General features: G+C 39.6%; 1 protein-coding gene across 1 annotated transcript in view; it reads right to left on the reverse strand.

The window, feature by feature from the left end:
* The window catches only part of SYNE1 (spectrin repeat containing nuclear envelope protein 1), a 480,852-nt gene that overhangs the window by 195,742 nt on the left and 266,459 nt on the right, over positions 1-18,651 (reverse strand). Inside the window, 11 exon segments of the mRNA XM_030316617.2 lie at positions 889-1,065; positions 2,629-2,754; positions 4,333-4,479; positions 7,328-7,504; positions 9,429-9,596; positions 10,336-10,488; positions 11,744-12,070; positions 12,675-12,845; positions 13,001-13,156; positions 14,319-14,636; positions 17,892-18,056. Of these exon segments, the coding sequence (XP_030172477.1) occupies positions 889-1,065; positions 2,629-2,754; positions 4,333-4,479; positions 7,328-7,504; positions 9,429-9,596; positions 10,336-10,488; positions 11,744-12,070; positions 12,675-12,845; positions 13,001-13,156; positions 14,319-14,636; positions 17,892-18,056 (2,085 nt within the window).

The raw sequence follows: 18,651 nt of genomic DNA on the forward strand, positions 1-18,651 counted from the left end.
CACACACTTCAAGTAGCTGGAGAAGGTAGAATGAAGGGGTCATGAAGGACAAAGAGGACATCTAAAAATCGTAGCTCTTTATGAATATTTTCAAGTATGTAAGAATCAAAGGGTAACTGTGGTATTTTCCTTTGCTATGTTAGTTTGAGAAGTATAAAGAGAAACAGATAAATACTGTAACAATGACTGAAACAATGACTGAAACAATACTGCAGTTATTAAGGGAAAAAAGGCAGTATTTTATCTTTAAGTGCAGCCCTGGTTTTCTAAAAATCTTTTGAGAAAAAAATGTATCTCTATTCTTTTTTTTCTGCATATGCAAACAACGGTCCAGTAGAAAATATAAATGGCTCACTATGACAGACAAAACTAAATCTTAAAGTTTGTCAAAAATCTGGTACAGCTTCTAATCAAGTTAATATACTTTAAATAATTTTCTATTATATTTAAACTATAATATAAGTCCTATTCATATTATATTTCGCATTAATCATATATTAATACATATTTTATAGGTTAGATACATTTAATTAATTGATACATTTACAATCCTACAGCTTTAGCAATATTGTGGCGAAAGGCTAGTAAATAATAAGGCTTCACGTTTGTTTAGTGGCAGAGTCTTCTAGCTCTTTCGGCTAAACCGCAGCTGTTTTGTTCAGAAACGAACTACCTAGTGAACGTCCTTCAATCCAAGTATCTAACTGTAGCCCTGAGAATATATTTAAATATTTACTTTCTTGTCTGTCCTTTCCTGGCTTCGAATCAAGGTTATTCTGATTCTATCTCCTTCCTTAAATAGCTATACTAATGTTGAAGGAGTGACTGACATAAGCCGGTCATAGGTCATAGTCGCCTTTATCTCCCCTGGACCCCAAGAATTCCTACCTTCACTTGGGAAACCATGTTCTGCGCAATGTTTAACTCCAGTTCTGAGTGCCTCTTCTTCATGTTCTGTAGTTGCTGGTCAGCATCTTGGAGGTAAATCCAAAGTTCAGCCTTCATGTGTTTGATCTCTCCCCAGCCCTGAGTTAAGTTCTGGGCCTGGACAAGCCTTTGCTCAATCTTGAGAGAGCACAGAGGCAAAACTTAGCAGCGGTAGAAACATTTAGGTTTAGTCAATCAGAGATACAATTCTTCAGGCTGTCCGTGTACACAGGCCAACAGACACGCACATATGCATGTGCACGAACACACACACCCACTCCGTCATAAACCCAAAAGGAATTCTTCATTTGCTTCAAGAAAAGTAGGTTTTATGTTAAGATTTTCTGAAGACTTTAAATGTCTAAGACTTATGCCATATGATTTCAATTAGTTGTAAAGCTCTGGAAGTTTTAACAATGTATTAGGTCAAAGCTGTTTTTTTACATTGGGCATTTCAGTAGACATATCTGCTTGACTGACTCATGAATTCGGTCTTGGGGTTAACTAGAAAAGACTTATATTACTCTTGATTGTGCATTTCTTGATACTTACAAGACACCAAGTAAGTGTTGGATGTATTTTTAGATTGCCTTCACTGACTTTTGAAACTGTATAATTTATTTCAGTAAATAATTTTTTTAATTTTTTCAACATTTATTTATCTTTGAGAAAGAGAGAGAGAGAGAGAGAGAGAGAGAGAGAACATGAGTGGGGGAGGGGCAGAGAGACAGGGAGACACAGAATCCGCAGCAGGCTCCAGGCTCCGGGCTGTCAGCACAGAGCCCGATGCGGGGCTCGAACCCACGAACTGTGAGATCAGGACCTGAGCCGAAGTCGGACGCTTAACCGACTGAGCCACCCAGGCGCTCCTCAGTAAATAATGTCTTTAAGAAGATATGTGAATTTTATCATCTTTCATAGGGATTTAAGGAGAGATTTGTTTTGACAATATAAAAGTTAAAAAAAACACACACACGATTCTAATGATTTTAATATCTACATTATTATTTAATTTCTCCCATACTTTTTTCCTTTATATCCTTTCTCTATTCTGTGAATATTTAGTCAATTAAATATCAAACCTGACTCTTTTTTAAGTTTTTTTGTTTTAAACCCAAGCGTGTGGCCTTAACACGTTTAAGGCAGCATTGGCGAACACACGGCTTCCGTGCTGGCACCTGCTGCGGACAAGTACTGCTGACTTCTCACAACGTGTTGTTCTCACAACACGAGCCCAGACACAGCTTCAGAATCCTTCTCAACACCACCCTCAGTCACCGTGGATGGATTAGAAGGGCCTGGACAGATGGCATGTTCTTTCCTATCCGTAATATAAAGCAAGGATCAGGGATCCTTTTCATATTTAGTATTATCTAAAGGAAAAGTTGGAAAAAAAGAAAAGAAAAACAAAAAGGAGTGGAAAAATCAGAAAAGAAGAGAGAATGGTAATTGAGAAAAGAGGAGCGGAAAGAGGCACTAATGATGAGTGGTTCAATGCAACTAAATGTTCCAATTCAGTGGCATCGGTATCCTTGTGCTTACTTTCTGTGACTTAGTTGAAATTCAAATATCTACTTATTATAATGGCTGTAGAATCCAATAGAAAGAATAACCCAAGGAAATATTTTCTTTGACTTCTAACATTGAAGCAAGAGAATATAACAAAACAGACCAATACAATGTGATTTTTAAACATTTTACCATTTGCTCTGTTTCTTGGATGTCTTTTGCTGTGGTTTTCACTGAAGAGCTTGACAAGTCACATGTGGAGCAGAGGAGATCTAAGTAAGTCCTTGCCTGTTCCTGCAAAGCTCTGTAGTGTTTGACCTGGAAACAACCCCAAACTTGTCAGAGTGAAAGAGAAACATGCCATGTTTACAGAGCAAATATTTGTACCATTTGTAGTATCTTGTTGACATTCCAAAAATAACCTTGCTATGCTCAATATTTTCACCCTTGTTATAAATGATGCATATTAGTGATTCGCAGGAAGGAATTCAAAACACACTGGCAGGGATCCATCTGCCCAGCGGCTGCTTCTCAACGTAATTATGGTCTGGGAAAGAGAACACATAAGAAACTTCTACCATCTTTCCAGATTCTCTGCTCACATTGTAGCTTGTTTTCCATTTCAGAGGAAGAATCAGTAGCCTACTCTAGCCTGCTTCTTCACATTCTAGAGACAGAAAGAAAAGGTCATCGTGCATTTGTAAACTTCATTCCAGTTTAGTAAAAGTGAAGATGGCTGGGCTTTTTTCCTCTGCATAAACTTCCTGCAGTGGTCTTCCCTTTCCATAGCCCTAAGGAAGGCCTCTCCGGGTGGATCTTTAATCTATACACAGAAACACAGAGAGATGTGTTTCTGTGAAGAGACTCAGAGTCTCTGCAAGCTCTATGTTAGACACTGTGTTTGCAGTACCGAAAACAAAACCCTTGTTTCCATGGAGCTTATGTTCTTATGAGAGAGACAGATAATACGTAAACAAATGAACATGCAATGCGATGTTTGGTAGCAATAAACACATGTAGCAGAGTAAAGGTAGGGAAGTAGGATGAAGAGGTGCTGTTCCTTTGGGGAGTGTACCTCCAAGAGCTCTCTGAGGAATGGAATTGGTTCAGGGAGGGAGCCAGTAATGCCCTGGGGAAAGAACATTGCAGGTGATGAATCCACAGCAAATGCAAAGCCCTGAGGCTGGTGTGGAGTGACCCAGTAGGAGCAAAGGTCAAAGAGGTGGGGGTGGGGGGTGGGGGGGGGGGGAGACCATGGAAGACCTCACAGGGGAGTGGACCCTACAACCTAATTTGTTGGATTTATGCCTCTATGCCTTTTCAACCTCAGAACTATTGACATTTGAAACCAAGTGAATCTCTGCTGTGGGGGCTGCCCTGTTCAGCACAGGGCTCAGCAGTCTCCCTGGCGGGTCCCAACAGCATCCCCAACACTCCCCATGGTGACAACCAAAACGGTCTCCAGACATGGCCAAATATCCCATGGGGGAAAAAAAATCACCCCTCCTTTCTGTTTACAAATCATGTACATTGCAGTATGACACGTGAATTTCTTCAAAACCTTCAGAAGTAAATATACTTACAATCATCACTACATACGAGGACCCTGGGGCTCAGAAAAATTAAGTGACTTACCCATGGTTACGCTGCTGAGTAGTTATTAAAGTTGATGTCTCAGTTACACTGCCTGTGCTCTTTCTGTTCTATCAGGCTGACCGTCAGTATTGTGTCCATCTTCCTAGCTTAGAACGTGAACTCGACGACTGTGAAGCTCAGATTTTATTTATACTTTTATGCCCTCAGGAGTCAGCACAACTTGGTACATAGTAAATACTTAACACAATTTCACTAAATGAGTGAATCACAGTATGACATAAACTTTCAGGACTCTACTACCTGCTTTACAGCTTCTGCTCTGCTCAGAGGTGGGTGCTGGGTTGGCTTTAAATCTGGTTGGACTGCAGAGAGCCAGGCCTGGCATTGCTGTAGAGTGTCTTGTCGGCTAACATGCTTCTGAAGTTCATGTTCCAAACTCTGGTACACCTGAGACGAAACAATCATGGGACGGTTATTAGGATGATCAGGAAATCTCTGTTGATCTCTATAAAGATCACCGGACTCAAATGAAAGACACTGACCGGACCATTTACATGGATTTTATCCACAGGACTCCCCAGTACCATATACACATCTAAGGAGTCTGCTTATGTTCCAAAATATGGCAAAGCTCAATGGCCATCTTTAATTTATCACTTCTCAACCTGCGTGTTATAATATCTTGAGTAGAGGAAGAGAATGTGGGCAGGGCTAATGTAACAGTAGAAATGGGTAGAATACGTGAAACCTTTGAAGTCAATTGTCAAACATAAATCAGAGCTTTTGCAGTCCCTCCCACCACCGCCATCTAATAAATATTGTATGTTTTGTTTAAGCTAGAAACTAAACGTAAAAATAAAACACCGCATCATGAAAAGGCAACCAGTATTTCTCTAACTCAAATACTTCTGCTTTAAGAATATGGTCAAATTGGAACTAAACTGTAACATAGGGAATGGGAAAGTTGGATGCCGTCATTTCATTTTAGAAGTTGTATTCCAGGACAACAATAATCCATAGTAATCCAAACATCTTCTAGTATGTCTACTCAATTCACTAATCCTCAGCCAGCCAACCAATTTCCATTTTATCCATAATGACATACTAAGAAACTATTACGTGTCTCCTTGGAATCAAGGTGAAATATACCTATAATGTTTTTCTGAACAAACTATTCTATTAAAAACAAAGAAGAAAGAAAAGAAAAAAGAAGGAAATGAAGTTAGCATGGCTTTTCTTCTTTTAACACAAGAGAAACAATGAATTCTGCTTTTCTCTGTCATCTGTTAAATTCACCATTTTCATCTGATATTGGAACTGTCTCTTATTTATTCTTATTCTAGCAGAACTAAAAAGAGATAAGGTGTTTAGTTTTCTTTATCATTTTACACACATTAATCACAAGGTTCTGATTATGTTCTTAGAATTTCATCAGTTTTTAAAAATTTATTTTAAAATTATGTGTTTGTCTTTGAAAATTTACCAGTTTTTTTCAATTAAACAATATCCTTAATGTGTAGAAAATGCGTGCTACAAAATCAGTGTTCAAAAAAAATCTCTATTGAAGGATTAAGTAAATCTAACAAATAATTGCAGATGATGACATAGAGGGGAAAAGGGAGTGAAATGAAATAAAACAGCATGGAACTTTCTGGTGTGCAGGGGAGAGGGCCAGAGGGAGAGAGAGACAGAGAGAGAGAGGTAGAGAATTCTAAGCAGACTCCTGAGGCTCAGCACAGAGCCTGACGTGGGCTTAATCTCATGACCCTGAGGTCATGACCTGAGTCAAAATCAAGAGTTGGATGCTTAACCAACTGAGTCCTAGCCACTCCTTTCTTAATTTTTTGAATGTGAGTTTTTCAAGTCCAGTGAGTCAACTAATGTCACCTAGCATCTTTTTTTAATCATGATGAAGACAGAGCATTCTTCCCATGTCACGTGTATACCTCCAGTTTTTACTGGCTAGCCCACTAACAAAAATAATGGACGTTTTGCCATGCCACTTAAAAATTCTGAAATGATAAAACGCAATTCATTGATTTTAACTAATTTTTGTTAGAAGAGTGATTCTTATCCATCTTAGACTATTTCTATAACATTAAGAATTCCATTAAGAACACCCATTAAGGGGCGCCTGGGTGGCTCAGTCGGTTAAGCGTCCGACTTTGGCTCAGGTCATGATCTCACGGTCTGTGGGTTCGAGCCCCACGTCGGGCTCTGTGCTGACCGCTCAGAGCCTGGAGCCTGTTTCGGATTCTGTGTCTCCCTCTCTCTCTGACCCTCCCCCGTTCATGCTCTCTCTCTGTCTCAAAAATAAATAAACGTTTAAAAAAAAATTAAAAAAAAAAGAACACCCATTAAGTTATGTCTCAAATTTGATACTAACTCCTTTATCCAATTTCTTTTTTTTAAGTTTATTTATTTATTTTTGTGAGAGAGAGAGCAGGGAAGAGACAGAGACAGAGGGAGAGAGACAGAATGAGTGGGGGAGGGGCAGAGAGAGAGGGAGAAAGAGAATCCCAAGCAGGCTCCATGCTCAGTGAGGATCCCAATGTGGGGCTTGATCCCACAACCATGAGACCATGACCTGAGCCAATGTCAAGAGTCAAATGCTTAACCGACTTAGCCACACAGGCACCCCTATCCAATTTCTTTCTTTTTTTTTAATGTTTTTTTTTTGAGAGACAGTGTGAGCCAGGGAGGGGCAGAGAGAGAGAGGGGGGGGGAGACACAGAATCCAAAACAGGCTCCAGGCTCTCAGCTGTCAGCACAGAGCCCGACGCGGGGCTCGAACTCACAAACTGTGAGATCATGACCTGAGCCGAAGTTGGACGCTTAACTGACTGAGCCACCCAGGCCCCCCTCCCCTATCCAAGTTCTACATGATTTCATAGAAATGTTGAATTGGACTAGAACCTAGGTGGCATAGAGTTAAACAGAAAACAATTATTGTGAAAAGTACAGAATAAACTTACTTTGGTGTTAGAGAATAAATGGCAAATTATAAGTATTGATAGTGTGCAAATCAAAAGAAAACAAAATTTTTAAAAATTTTCACAATCAATCTATGAAATAAAGGGATTGGGAAAACTGAGTATCTTCACATCGATCAAATGTGTGATATGTGATTGTGTGTCCACACAGAGGCTATGAAACCTATCGTCCTATTTCCTATCTGGAAATGCAACAAAGTTATCCTGAAGACTGAAGATCAACGTTATTTTTTAAAAGCTCTAGATTATACAGACTTCCTCTTTAATTCATTGTCATTCTAGAATATTCTAGGGGTACTCACCCTCTGAGCTGTACTGCAGACAGCTGAGTAACTGTCCTTAGTGCCCTGCAGGTGAGCGTACACATTTTGTTTTAGTTTTGCTTGAAGGTGGTCTGCACACTGGCTGATCAAATTGTCGCCTTTACTTTTAAGGTTGTTCAAACGGTCTTCAAAACCTGCAATTTCTTCCATCATTGCCTGCAAAAATGGAAAAAAATACAGAGTTCTCATAATTTCACCTTCAGTTTTTAAATAGCCAATTTATCAAAAAAGTTTAAAATCAATCATTTCACTGTTTAACGATGTTTTTGAAAGACTTTCGCATGTTGCCTTGGTGACCAGATTCACAAACAAACAAACAAAAAATCTGTTTTTAATGATACTCTCATGGGGAGAGGTAATCAGTTTAATAGATTACGTTATATAGGGATGATGCAGTAACCGTTAAGACGAGAGCGAATTCATGGATGACCTCAGTTATACAGTTACAGAGGTATCTGTTCCATGGTATTATTATCAGCAAAATGGGTGTCCATACATTTTGCAGCTCTATAAATTATAACTCAGGTATAATTTACATCTAAAATAACCCAATTACTACTTAATCTAATTTACTAATATCTAATTAATAATATAATATCTACAATATAATAATTGACTACCTTAATAGTAATTTATAGTTATATAATACCTAACTTACATTACATAGTATTTATACTAATAAAAATAATATTTACCATGCACCATTTATTAAGTACCTGGTATAGTCTAGGAACTATATATATCCCTAATAAGTGTATATTATCATCATCATTTTACAGCTAAGGAGATTGAAGCACAGAGAGGTTATATAACATGCTCCAAGTCAAATCATCAGTAAATGGCAGGGCCCCAGGCTCTGGACCCCACTCTGCCTGACTCCAGCTTGTACACACCCCATTCCCATACGTGGTCTCCAGTGAGCATTTTCACAGATCCCTTACAGAGGGAGAACCAACTTTTTCAAATCAGGTTTTAATTTCCTTACAGCGATACAATACTAGTGACAAGTGGCACATTCCAACACCAGGTTTCCTGGGTTGACACGTCGATATACTTAAGAGAAACTCTAATGGGATCTCAGCAGCCCACAGTCCACCATGTTCTGAACTGGTGCTGGGTTAATGGTTATCGCATACACACCATATCGAAAAGAACCGTTTGTCTTTGAGTTGTTCTAGAACCACTGCACCATGAGGTTATTGAGGGCATTTCCTCGGTGCCTAGTAGAATATATTGTGTACTTGTTTTTCTATTCTTATTTGCTACATAAAATTTCCTCCTCAATATAAGGCATCCTGCAGCCTGAAGAGGTTAACTGGCTTTCTTAAGACACACTAGATATTGAGCACATCGTGACTAAAATTCAGTTTCCCATTAAGGTCACCAAAGTTGCTCCATAAAATTGTGACTGCATGACATCTGTCATCTGGCACATATAATTACTACCAATACATAATAATAAAGGTCAGAACAGTGCATATCAGTAACCGTGCTTCGTGGTTTACAAAATGCTTTCGTGTACATCATCTCCTGTAATGACCATGACACCACAACAGCTCCGTGACGGGGCTGGTATCTTTATTGCCCTTTAGAGAACAGCAAAAGGAGGAGTCTCAGAGAGGTTAAGTTCCCCTGGCTAGAAAGAACAGAGTCTGGCCAGGATCCAGACACCTTATGATTACTATTCCTGTACCCTATCTTTGGCCACACTTTTCTAAAATAAAGCTAATATCTTCCTTTGATAAATTACTTTAGAAAGATTAAATTCTTCGGGGGACTGGGGGGAAACTATTAGCTGGGAAAAACACCACGATGTGTCTAGAAGTTGAAAGCCAGGATTGAACTGTTGTCGCTTCACTTAAATACTGAATTCCACTGTTCTCAGTTATCAGATGTTCTTGAAACTCAGACCTGATTCTTTAAGTACAGTTGTTATGATCCAGAGATGTGTGCTCATGCTCTTTCTCTCTCTCTCTCTCTCTCTCTCTCTCTCTCTCACACACACACACACACACACACACACAAGAGCACAGCTGTTAAAGCCACCCTGCATTCTTCAGCGCTTTAGAGACAGGTGTACCTTGTGGTGAGCCAGTTGCTGGGTAATTGTCTCTAGACTGCTTGTCTCCATGAGGTCAGGCGCCACCAGTCTGCCTGACATCTGCAGCAGCCACTTTTCTACTTCTTGGAGCTCACTGTTATAATCTTCATGGTCTTTGACTTTCGTCTCAAGACTGCAGACGTGCTCCTGTAAAGCCAGGCACACATTGGAGATGAACTTCAAGGCAAAAATCTACTCATGACTGCCTTATATTTTTTAAAACCCAGTGCAACTCATACGGTAAGTACAGTTACATATTTCAAAAAATTACTAGGAGCAGAAAAAACACAAAGAATCATCATACAACTTAAAATCCCCATCTGAGGGGCACCTGAGTGTCTGAGTCAGTTGAGTGTCTGATTCTTGATTTCGGCTCAGGTCATGATCTACGGTTTCTGGGATCAAGTCCTGAGTCGGGCTCTGAGCTGACAGGGCGGAGCCTGCTTGGGATTCTCTCTTTCTCTCTCTTTCTGCCCCTACTCACCCCCAAAATAAATAAATGAACTTTAAAAATAAATAAAATAAATCCCTATCTGGATAAAAGGAAAAAGCCTGACTCATACGAGCCCTTAATATTCTGAGAAATAAAGTCAAAACTCCTTTTTGGCAAATAAGCACATTTTTACTTATTTTAAAAAAGTTTTTTAAATATTTATTTTTGAGAGACAGAGAGAGAGGGAGAGCATGAGCAGGGGAGGGACAGAGAGAGAAGGAGAGACAGAATCCAAAGCAGGCTCCAGGTTCCCAGCTGTCAGCACAGAGCCTGCCGTGGGGCTCAAACTCACGAACCTCGAAATCATGACCTGAGCTGAAGTTGGACGCTTAACCGACTGAGCCACCCAGGTGCCCCAGTCACATTTTCATTGAATTTCTGGTTTCACCTTACCTTTCCCGCACCACAGAGGTCCTGGTAATCACTTTGAAGTTTATCCATTTTGTCCTTTAAAGTGACATCCTGCACCAACTCCAAGAGAGCTTCACCTTTCTCTCTCACTGATTTTATTGATGGTTCATGGGACAGCACCATTTGTTGAAGTGACTTGAATGACAAAGGAAAAAAAAAAAAGCCAGCTCATCTATGTGATCAAAGTAAATATATACATATGTCTGGGCCGTGTGTGAGACTATCGACCTCAAATAAAGATCTCATAGATATTTTATAAATCAATAAGTGTGAAACATTAGAGAATAATCTTTATGATTAATAAAGTTTTAAAATACAGAATAAAAGTAACACATCACATAGCCACACACATGTGGAGAGGGATGTATGGAAAAGACGTACCCTTGGCTAAATTTAACATAGTTCATATTTCTGTTTTCCACCTCATTTCTTCCACTGGAGGAAAAAAAAAACTCAATACAAAAGGCAGCGAGGTGTTATCATTTGACTGTGAATGCATGCAATTAATTGCAGCTTGAGCTAGATGTGAAGTTAGAGGGATGGATTCCAGCAACTACATTGCTATAACAGGCTAAACGTGCTATTTAAATATATCAAGAACTCAGTGAGGGGGAGGGAGGAAAACCGGTTGTGATGCTTAGGTGGCATTTTCAAAGGCACACTGTTACCCTTGGCAGAAAAACCCAGGACGGGAATAGACATATGGCTGGAGGATGAAACGCTTCGGAAAGGAAAAGCTGTGAGGCAAGCCACCACACTGTAACTCTTAAAAACTGTTGCCAAATAATTTGGGTCAAATGTATTCCACACATATTATTCTACATATAAGCCTCAATGAACTGTTTCAACATTTGAGCAGGTGAAATACCTATATCTATCTATATGTCATGTATAGCTGTATCCATATCACCACTTATTCTTTCAAAAATTAAGTTCTAAAATGTGAAGCTACCGGTGGTTAATTAGAATTTATTTTCTTACAAACTTGGTATCTCATTCTCAGTTTACCACAGATCAGCTTATAGGCATTGGGTACCACAACATGAAGGAAAGACTCCATACAAAAGAGATAAAATTCATACATATGAGGTCCTGACGCTAGGAAGATTTATCTCGGGTACCCATATACCTGAATCAGACTATCAGAAAAGATCGCCATTTACTGATACAATCTGAGTATAAAGCAGGTATGATTCCCGAATGGAGAACTAAGCCTGATGTACCACATCTAGCCAAATAAATCTGCATCACTCACTGCCAGTAGAACAGACATGTTAAGGACATTTTCCAGCACCCACGAAGGGTGACACACACCAGGAATCATGTTCCTCCACCCAGTCCTACAGGCATGACCTCCCCGAGCATTTGTCAATGAGGAACGACATCCTACCTTATATTTAGATAACTGAGCTTTTTTCTCATATAATTCCATTTTGGGTTCTTCAGGAGTGTGTAGAATTTCTTGGTATTCTGATATCCACTGAGTTAGTGCTTTGTATTTATCCGAGAACTCCTTTGCTAACAGAAGGCCTTTTTCCAGAGTCATGTGCTCTTTCCGGACGGTGCTGGTCAGTTCCTTCAACTGCTCCACATGCTCATGGATGTCTTTCCTTAACATCTCTGCCTCGCCATCCTCCAAGTATTTAAGAGCCCTCTCTCCTTTCTCTCGGGCTGATTTCAGCAAACTGTGGCCTTTGTCCATGTCTTTTAGCAAACCCTGAGGAAGAGAGGGAGCAGGAAGCAAATAGAGAGTTAGTATTATTTCTTTCCTTTTAAAGAAAAGGCTTTCAAGTTCCATTCTCGAGTTTCCCCTTAAAATACACTGCTGAAGTTTTGTAACCCGACGTGACCTGCCACGAATCAGAGTCCTCTTTTCCTTACTTCAATATAGGTTTTAACAAGTCTTGAACAATATATTATTTCCAAATCAGAGACTTAAAGCAACAACAACAAAAATAAAAACCTGACCTTCTTCTCATCCTCAGTAGTATTCCTAAAGATCTGAGTAAAAACTCTTTTGTTAATACGTGGTGCCATGAATTTGAGATAATTTTTTTTTTAATTAAGCGTCAAACTGGAATTCAGACCTGAGCAACAAGTCTGAGTCATTCAGGTGAAATCACATCACAAATCAACGAAAGCCAACTTTTGGCCTTACAGAGATTACAACATAATATTTGGAGGGAAGCGTGAGCCACAGACCATCACTCCTCCTGGGGAACAGGATGAGCACACATGCTCCCAATACCTGTGCGGGGGGAAAGGGCCAACAGGGTGCAAGAACTGAGGTTTGGAGACAAGTCCAACGTATGCCCGCCTACCTCCAACGTCTTCATTTTTTTCCCCATCGTCGCTTTATCTACTCTGTCAATTTTGGTGGCCACGTTCTTGAAGTTTTTATGAGTGGAGCTGTACCAATCAGAATAGGAACTTAGGGATAATTCTGATTCCTCCAAACTCTGGATCTCTTCCTCCAGGAACTGTATCTGCTCCTTTAAAAGGAAAAACAGAATTGGACAGGAAATTAGAGACCTGTACCAGGCCCTTTCTTGATAAATGTGTGTCTTCACCAGAAGTTGAAGGAAGGGAGAACATTTCTGCCTGTGAAATGTGCTGGCTGGTCGTGAGCCGCTGGTGGTGCACTCACCAGCACTTGGAGAAGAAGGGCCTGGTATCTGGAAGTGAGCTGGGTGGCCTGACAGCCCATGCTGCTGCTCACATGGTTCTCGTCCAGCATCTCCTGAGCTCTGGCGCCCACATCCTCAACTTCATCTTTGTACGTGATGACTTCCTCGTGCCACTTCTGAAACGATGTAAATGTTGCAGGAACCAGGTCAATCTCAGGCATTAGGGTGTAAGACAAATGCATGTATCTTCATAATAGGAAATGATGTCAGTGTATGTTCAGAATATATTTATTCTGCGACACAACTTTGAAAATATACTATATGTCCCTTATGAAAAATAATATAAAAACTATACCCTTCTTATTTGGGCACTTTTCTGTATATATTACACTTCAGTATAAGAAAAAAATATATATAAAATCATCACTAATATATAAAATGATTCTAGTGTATGTTTAGAATATATTTATTCTGAGATATAATTTTGAAAATGTGTCATATATAACCTTCATGAAAAATTGTATTATAATAGCACGATAAAAACCATACTCTTTATGAGTTTGAATACTTTATGTATTAGACTGGCTCAAAACTTTTTTTTTTTTAATTTTTTTTAACGTTTATTTATTTTTGATACAGAGAGAGACAGAGCATGAACGGGGGAGAGTCAGAGAGAGAGAGGGAGACACAGAATCGGAAGCAGGCTCCAGGCTCTGAGCCATCAGCCCAGAGCCCGACGCGGGGCTCGAACTCACGGACCGCGAGATCGTGACCTGAGCTGAAGTCGGACGCTTAACTGACTGAGCCACCCAGGGGCCCCAAAACTTTTTTTTTTTTAAAAGACAGAGTCACATATATTTTTATGTCTTCTGTTGTCTGTTCTGTTGTAGATAAATTTTAAACTGGATGAATAACGATAAGAAATTCCAAAGGCCTAAGTATTATTTTGATCATGCCTACTGAATTTGCATAAAAGTTAGAATAAAACTAATTATCAAGTATTATTTCAATGCACTACATTAGAGCAATTTCAAATCATAGCCATAAACTTAAATGATTTCAATACTATCATTCATATATCTTGATGAAGCAAGGTAATAGGGTATGGGAAGAAAATACAAACTATTTCATTAAATTATATTTTATTAAAGACTAATTTAGGATTCTATTGAGCATTTGCTGTTAGAAAAATGTTCCATAAAGTAATCCATTTTTGTAAGCAGAAAGAGATTTTGCAAAATTTAAACCTTGGACAAAAGTTACTGAATATTTTAAAGAAACACGCTACGCAAGGTCATTGCTACTTTGACAAAGACCAAGAACTGATAGACTTTGTACCTTCATCTGATGTAACTGTATCTCCTTGGCTGCCCGGTTAGACTGACGTCCAGTCCTGAGACTCACTTTGTCCTCCAGTGTTTTGAGCCACTCGTCTACTTGCTGATACTTTTGTTCCATCAGCCTCAGTCTGTTGACCACATTGTTGAACTGAGTCCGGGTCTCAGACAGTCTCTGCTGGTAAGCCTGCCAGTCCTGCCGGAGGGATTCTAAAGCCCGGTCTTCTGTCTGAGGGATGCCGGATGGGATCACTTCCTCCCTGGTGTGTAGCACCGAATTCAACAGCACCTGCCCCTCGGCGCAGTGCACCTGTAGCTCCTGTGGGGGAAACGTGTGGCTGTCACACCTCATTCATATTTTACACCTGCACAAGTTATCATGTCTCACCCAAGTCAACAGTGCCAGCTTGAACTTCACATTAGAAAATCATTATTTTACTCTCGATCTTATAAGAAATGTGCACCTAACACTGAACCTCATTTCTCAAGTCAGAAGACTCAGAAGTATTTCCAGTAAAATAATCCTAATGCACAAATACACAAATTTACACACACGTATACTCCAACATTTGTCTTCACCGTCTTAGAAAGTTTCTGAAATTTGGCTTTTCAGCTTTCAGGCAAAAATACCTGTGATTAAAGCGGTTTTATTTAAAAGAATAACCAAATCTTCTTACGGCTCATAAACTACAAAAAGGCCTAAGGCTTCTTGCTTTGACATTAATGGGGTCAGTCTATACTGTGGCTGAGAAAGGAACCATGCACCCTTTGTTTTGCTAGGAGAGATCCTTTGCCAGAGCTGTTCTAGGGAACGTGATGGTCAAGAGAAGTTGGATCTGGAGAGTACAGGGCATACAAACCTGGGAGGCCAATCTTCATAACTGCCTCGTAGCTGCTCGCAGGTACAAAATACCTTTTCTTCCACCAGAGCATAAGCCCCAAAGATTTACCCTACAAATTTGGTATGAACCAAGCCTTAAAGAGCAAACACTACTTTTTATAGAAAGAAAAACTCATCTCCTTAAGGAGGTTGGCAAAAGAATGTTATATACTTGTATTTCTAATGTATAAGGAATCTATACTGTTACTTGATCTGATCATCTAAAATTGAAAGGAACCCAGTGAAATCTCATTAAGAATGTTAGAAGTACCAACATGTTTAGTTAAAATACATAGTATTTTTTAAATCTTCAATATAAGTTCAAGCCATTTGAAATTGAGCTGACCATCTTTTTAATCTACAAAGATAGCCATGTCATGTGGTTCAAACAAATGGACACTTTTTTTCTTAGCTATGATGCCACTCTAAGAATGCTGTAATGTGAATGTTTTATAAGTGGAAAAGAACAAGATATATGGTGAAATACTAATCAAAATGTCCACCAACAGAAATTTTATTCCAAAATTCATCATTTTTTAAAAAACTTAACTTTGTATAATACTTTCTCTTAATTGAGGATTGGCAAACTTTTTTTTTTATAAAGAACACAATAGTAAACATTTAGGCTTTGCAGGCCATACAGTCTCTGCTGTAACTACTTACCTCTGCCACTGCAGCACAAAAGTATCCATAAATGATACATAAGTGAATGGGTAAGGCTGTGTTCCAATAAAACTTTATTTAAAATGTAAGTATCACAGCCATAGGTTGTAGCTTACTGGTCCTTGCCCTAAATTTATTAATCTTCCCACTATATCACTTTTTCCATATTTTATAACAGTTTTCTTTATCATACGAATCATCACTATGTTGGGTAAATTCTTATATATCCCATGTTTCAAGTATTTATTCTGAAGGAAAAATACGGTTCAATATTTTACAAATCCATATGTGCGATGACCCATATGAAGCCTTCAGTTTATAGAAAATAACTTGTAAATGTGGCCCAGACAGCTGGCCACACCACCATGCGTACTGTAGGACCTCAGGACGCTGAGGAAGTTCTGCCATGCAGATGAAATATCACGGTTCTCCATCAGCTATTTCCACCACTAACGTCTCTTCTCCTTCTTAAGATTTGTGGCAACTCAAAATAAGACAATGTAAAAACCAACATGTGGAGAGAAAAGAGGTACCCAGTTCAGGCCGTGCTACCACTGACTGAAGTGAAACATTTTCCTCCAAACAGAACAAGAGAAACATCTGCTGGTGACAAGTGACTTATTTGTCCCAGGGCCCAAACAGAAGGCTAGAGAGCTTGGTGTGTGCTTGCCAAGAATTTGAAGTGAAGTGCTGAGAGGGGTCATTTAGCAAAAACAAAGCCAACCCTACTAGAGGAAATGACAACGGCTACACGTGGCAGACCAGAGTACTTACTATTTTGAAAGAGAATCGATTAGATCCTTAAATAAGCTAATGAAATTAGGACCCTTTAATGTCTCCCTCATAGGTATTTCATGAATGGAGCATCATTTAAATGAGTTTTGCTCCCATCTCATTTAACCCTTCCTTCAGACAGCTCTGTGGAGGACCCTGAATGGGAGAGGTTCTCTTTTGCCCCAAGTCATCCAGTGTGAGGTCCCACACCAAGGATTAGAGTCCAAACTTTCTAACCTCAGACTTGTGCTCCTGCCTTTATACACTCCCCAGGACTTAAGTGAAATAGCCAGAAATTTTACATGCCAGTGATAACCTCCGAGACCCTGTTGTTTTCCCTTTGTGCAAGCTATAGGTACCTCTTGCCCAATCTGGAACCGGTTCAGGGTTCCAGAGCTGATAGCCACCAGGGCTGATACTATGTCAATAAATTCCAACACACAGCTGGTGGCACATGCATTTGTCTCACCGGCCTTTCTCCATTCTCTACTCTGTGTGCCTCGTGGTCCCTTCCAGGGCCACCTCCTAACCCCTCCCTATCCCTCTAGGTAAAATTGCGGGGCTCTCTTTGATGTTCCTATAAGATTCCTTGAACCAGTCTATTCTTTATGACATGGTTCATTTTTCATTTCATGATTCACTATTTCTCACTAAAGTGCAAGTTCCTTGAGGGCAGGAATCATATTTTAATCATCTTTATGTGCAGTAGCGAGGAAAGCATCTGCACAGCATTAGGTATCCAATAGATGCTGACTGAGTAAATAAATAAATGAGTTAGGGCCACTTTCCCCACTAGGTCTTTCATCTCGCCCTGCATTGCAGCCTGCCTGCCTGAGCTAATTCTCCTTCAGCAGTGTGGGAGCTTTCGGCTGAAACTAGATGGTGCCATCAGTTTGACTTCGAGGAATGTCATGTTCTATCGACTCCTGCTGCTAGGCTCCAGTTACAATTCATCCTTTAGGGAGCAACAGGCAGGTGGGCCAGTCAACACCATCAACTAGACCATTAGCCATTGCTGACAGCGGCCACCTTAGTAGCTGACCAGATTCCTCAAGTCCCAGTCCTGCTCTGTCTAAATTGTCCACCTGAGGATCTCAGATAGCATATACGACTGAGATCCCAGAATGCTGTAACTCAGGATCTCCCTTAATGGCTATCAGCTCTTTACAGGATTCAAGGTCCTATTAACTTCCCATTGCTTAAAATAATAATTCCATATTCAGGATGAGAATTCCTGTAAGATGAAGGAGACTATACCTGAAGATCCCGCAATGTTGTCTCATGAGTGTGAGCATCACCTTCAAGAACTGAATACCGGTCAAGCTTTTCTTGTTCTTGTCCCAGCCAAACTTCAAATGCCTTTAGGTCTCTCTGATACTCTTGGTGCAGGCGAACTAGTTTTTCCGACCTGGTTACCGCTTCCTGTGATGAGCATTTAAGATGGTTAAGATAGGAATACATTACCACATGCAGTGTTGACGTAGTATAAGAATTCACTTTTGGAATTTCAGGAAGACATGATTATTAAATCACTGGCATACGATTTCCTAGAAGAATGAAACTTTAGCTTTAAGTAAAAAACACAAACACATAATATCAGGATGAAAAGGGGTCTTGAGGATTATTTAGTGGAATTAACTATCGATCTCTGAATTCCTTATGAAATGTAACATGGGTTTGCCAAACACTGAATGAATCTTACTTGTCATAAGAAGACACTTTTGCTAATGAAGAAAACTGAAATTCTTATATTGTGCCTTAAGTGAGGATTGGGACTCGTGTGGATTTAATTTTCCATGTTCTTTGTCTAATGAAGTAAGATGTGCTTGAAAATTATTATTTTCTTTGTGAGACCTAAATGCAGAACGATAAATATTACTGGTGATTATTTACTGCTTCAGAAAACTCTCATCACCAGACATATGAAAACACTTATAAATCTTCATTGTGATGCTATCCAAATTTTTTCTTAAGTTGGTTAATTGCTGGGAATTTTTATCGAGAATCATTTTCCTTC

Source organism: Lynx canadensis, chromosome B2 (assembly GCF_007474595.2).
Source record: "Lynx canadensis isolate LIC74 chromosome B2, mLynCan4.pri.v2, whole genome shotgun sequence".
Classification (NCBI taxonomy): Eukaryota; Metazoa; Chordata; class Mammalia; order Carnivora; family Felidae; genus Lynx; species Lynx canadensis.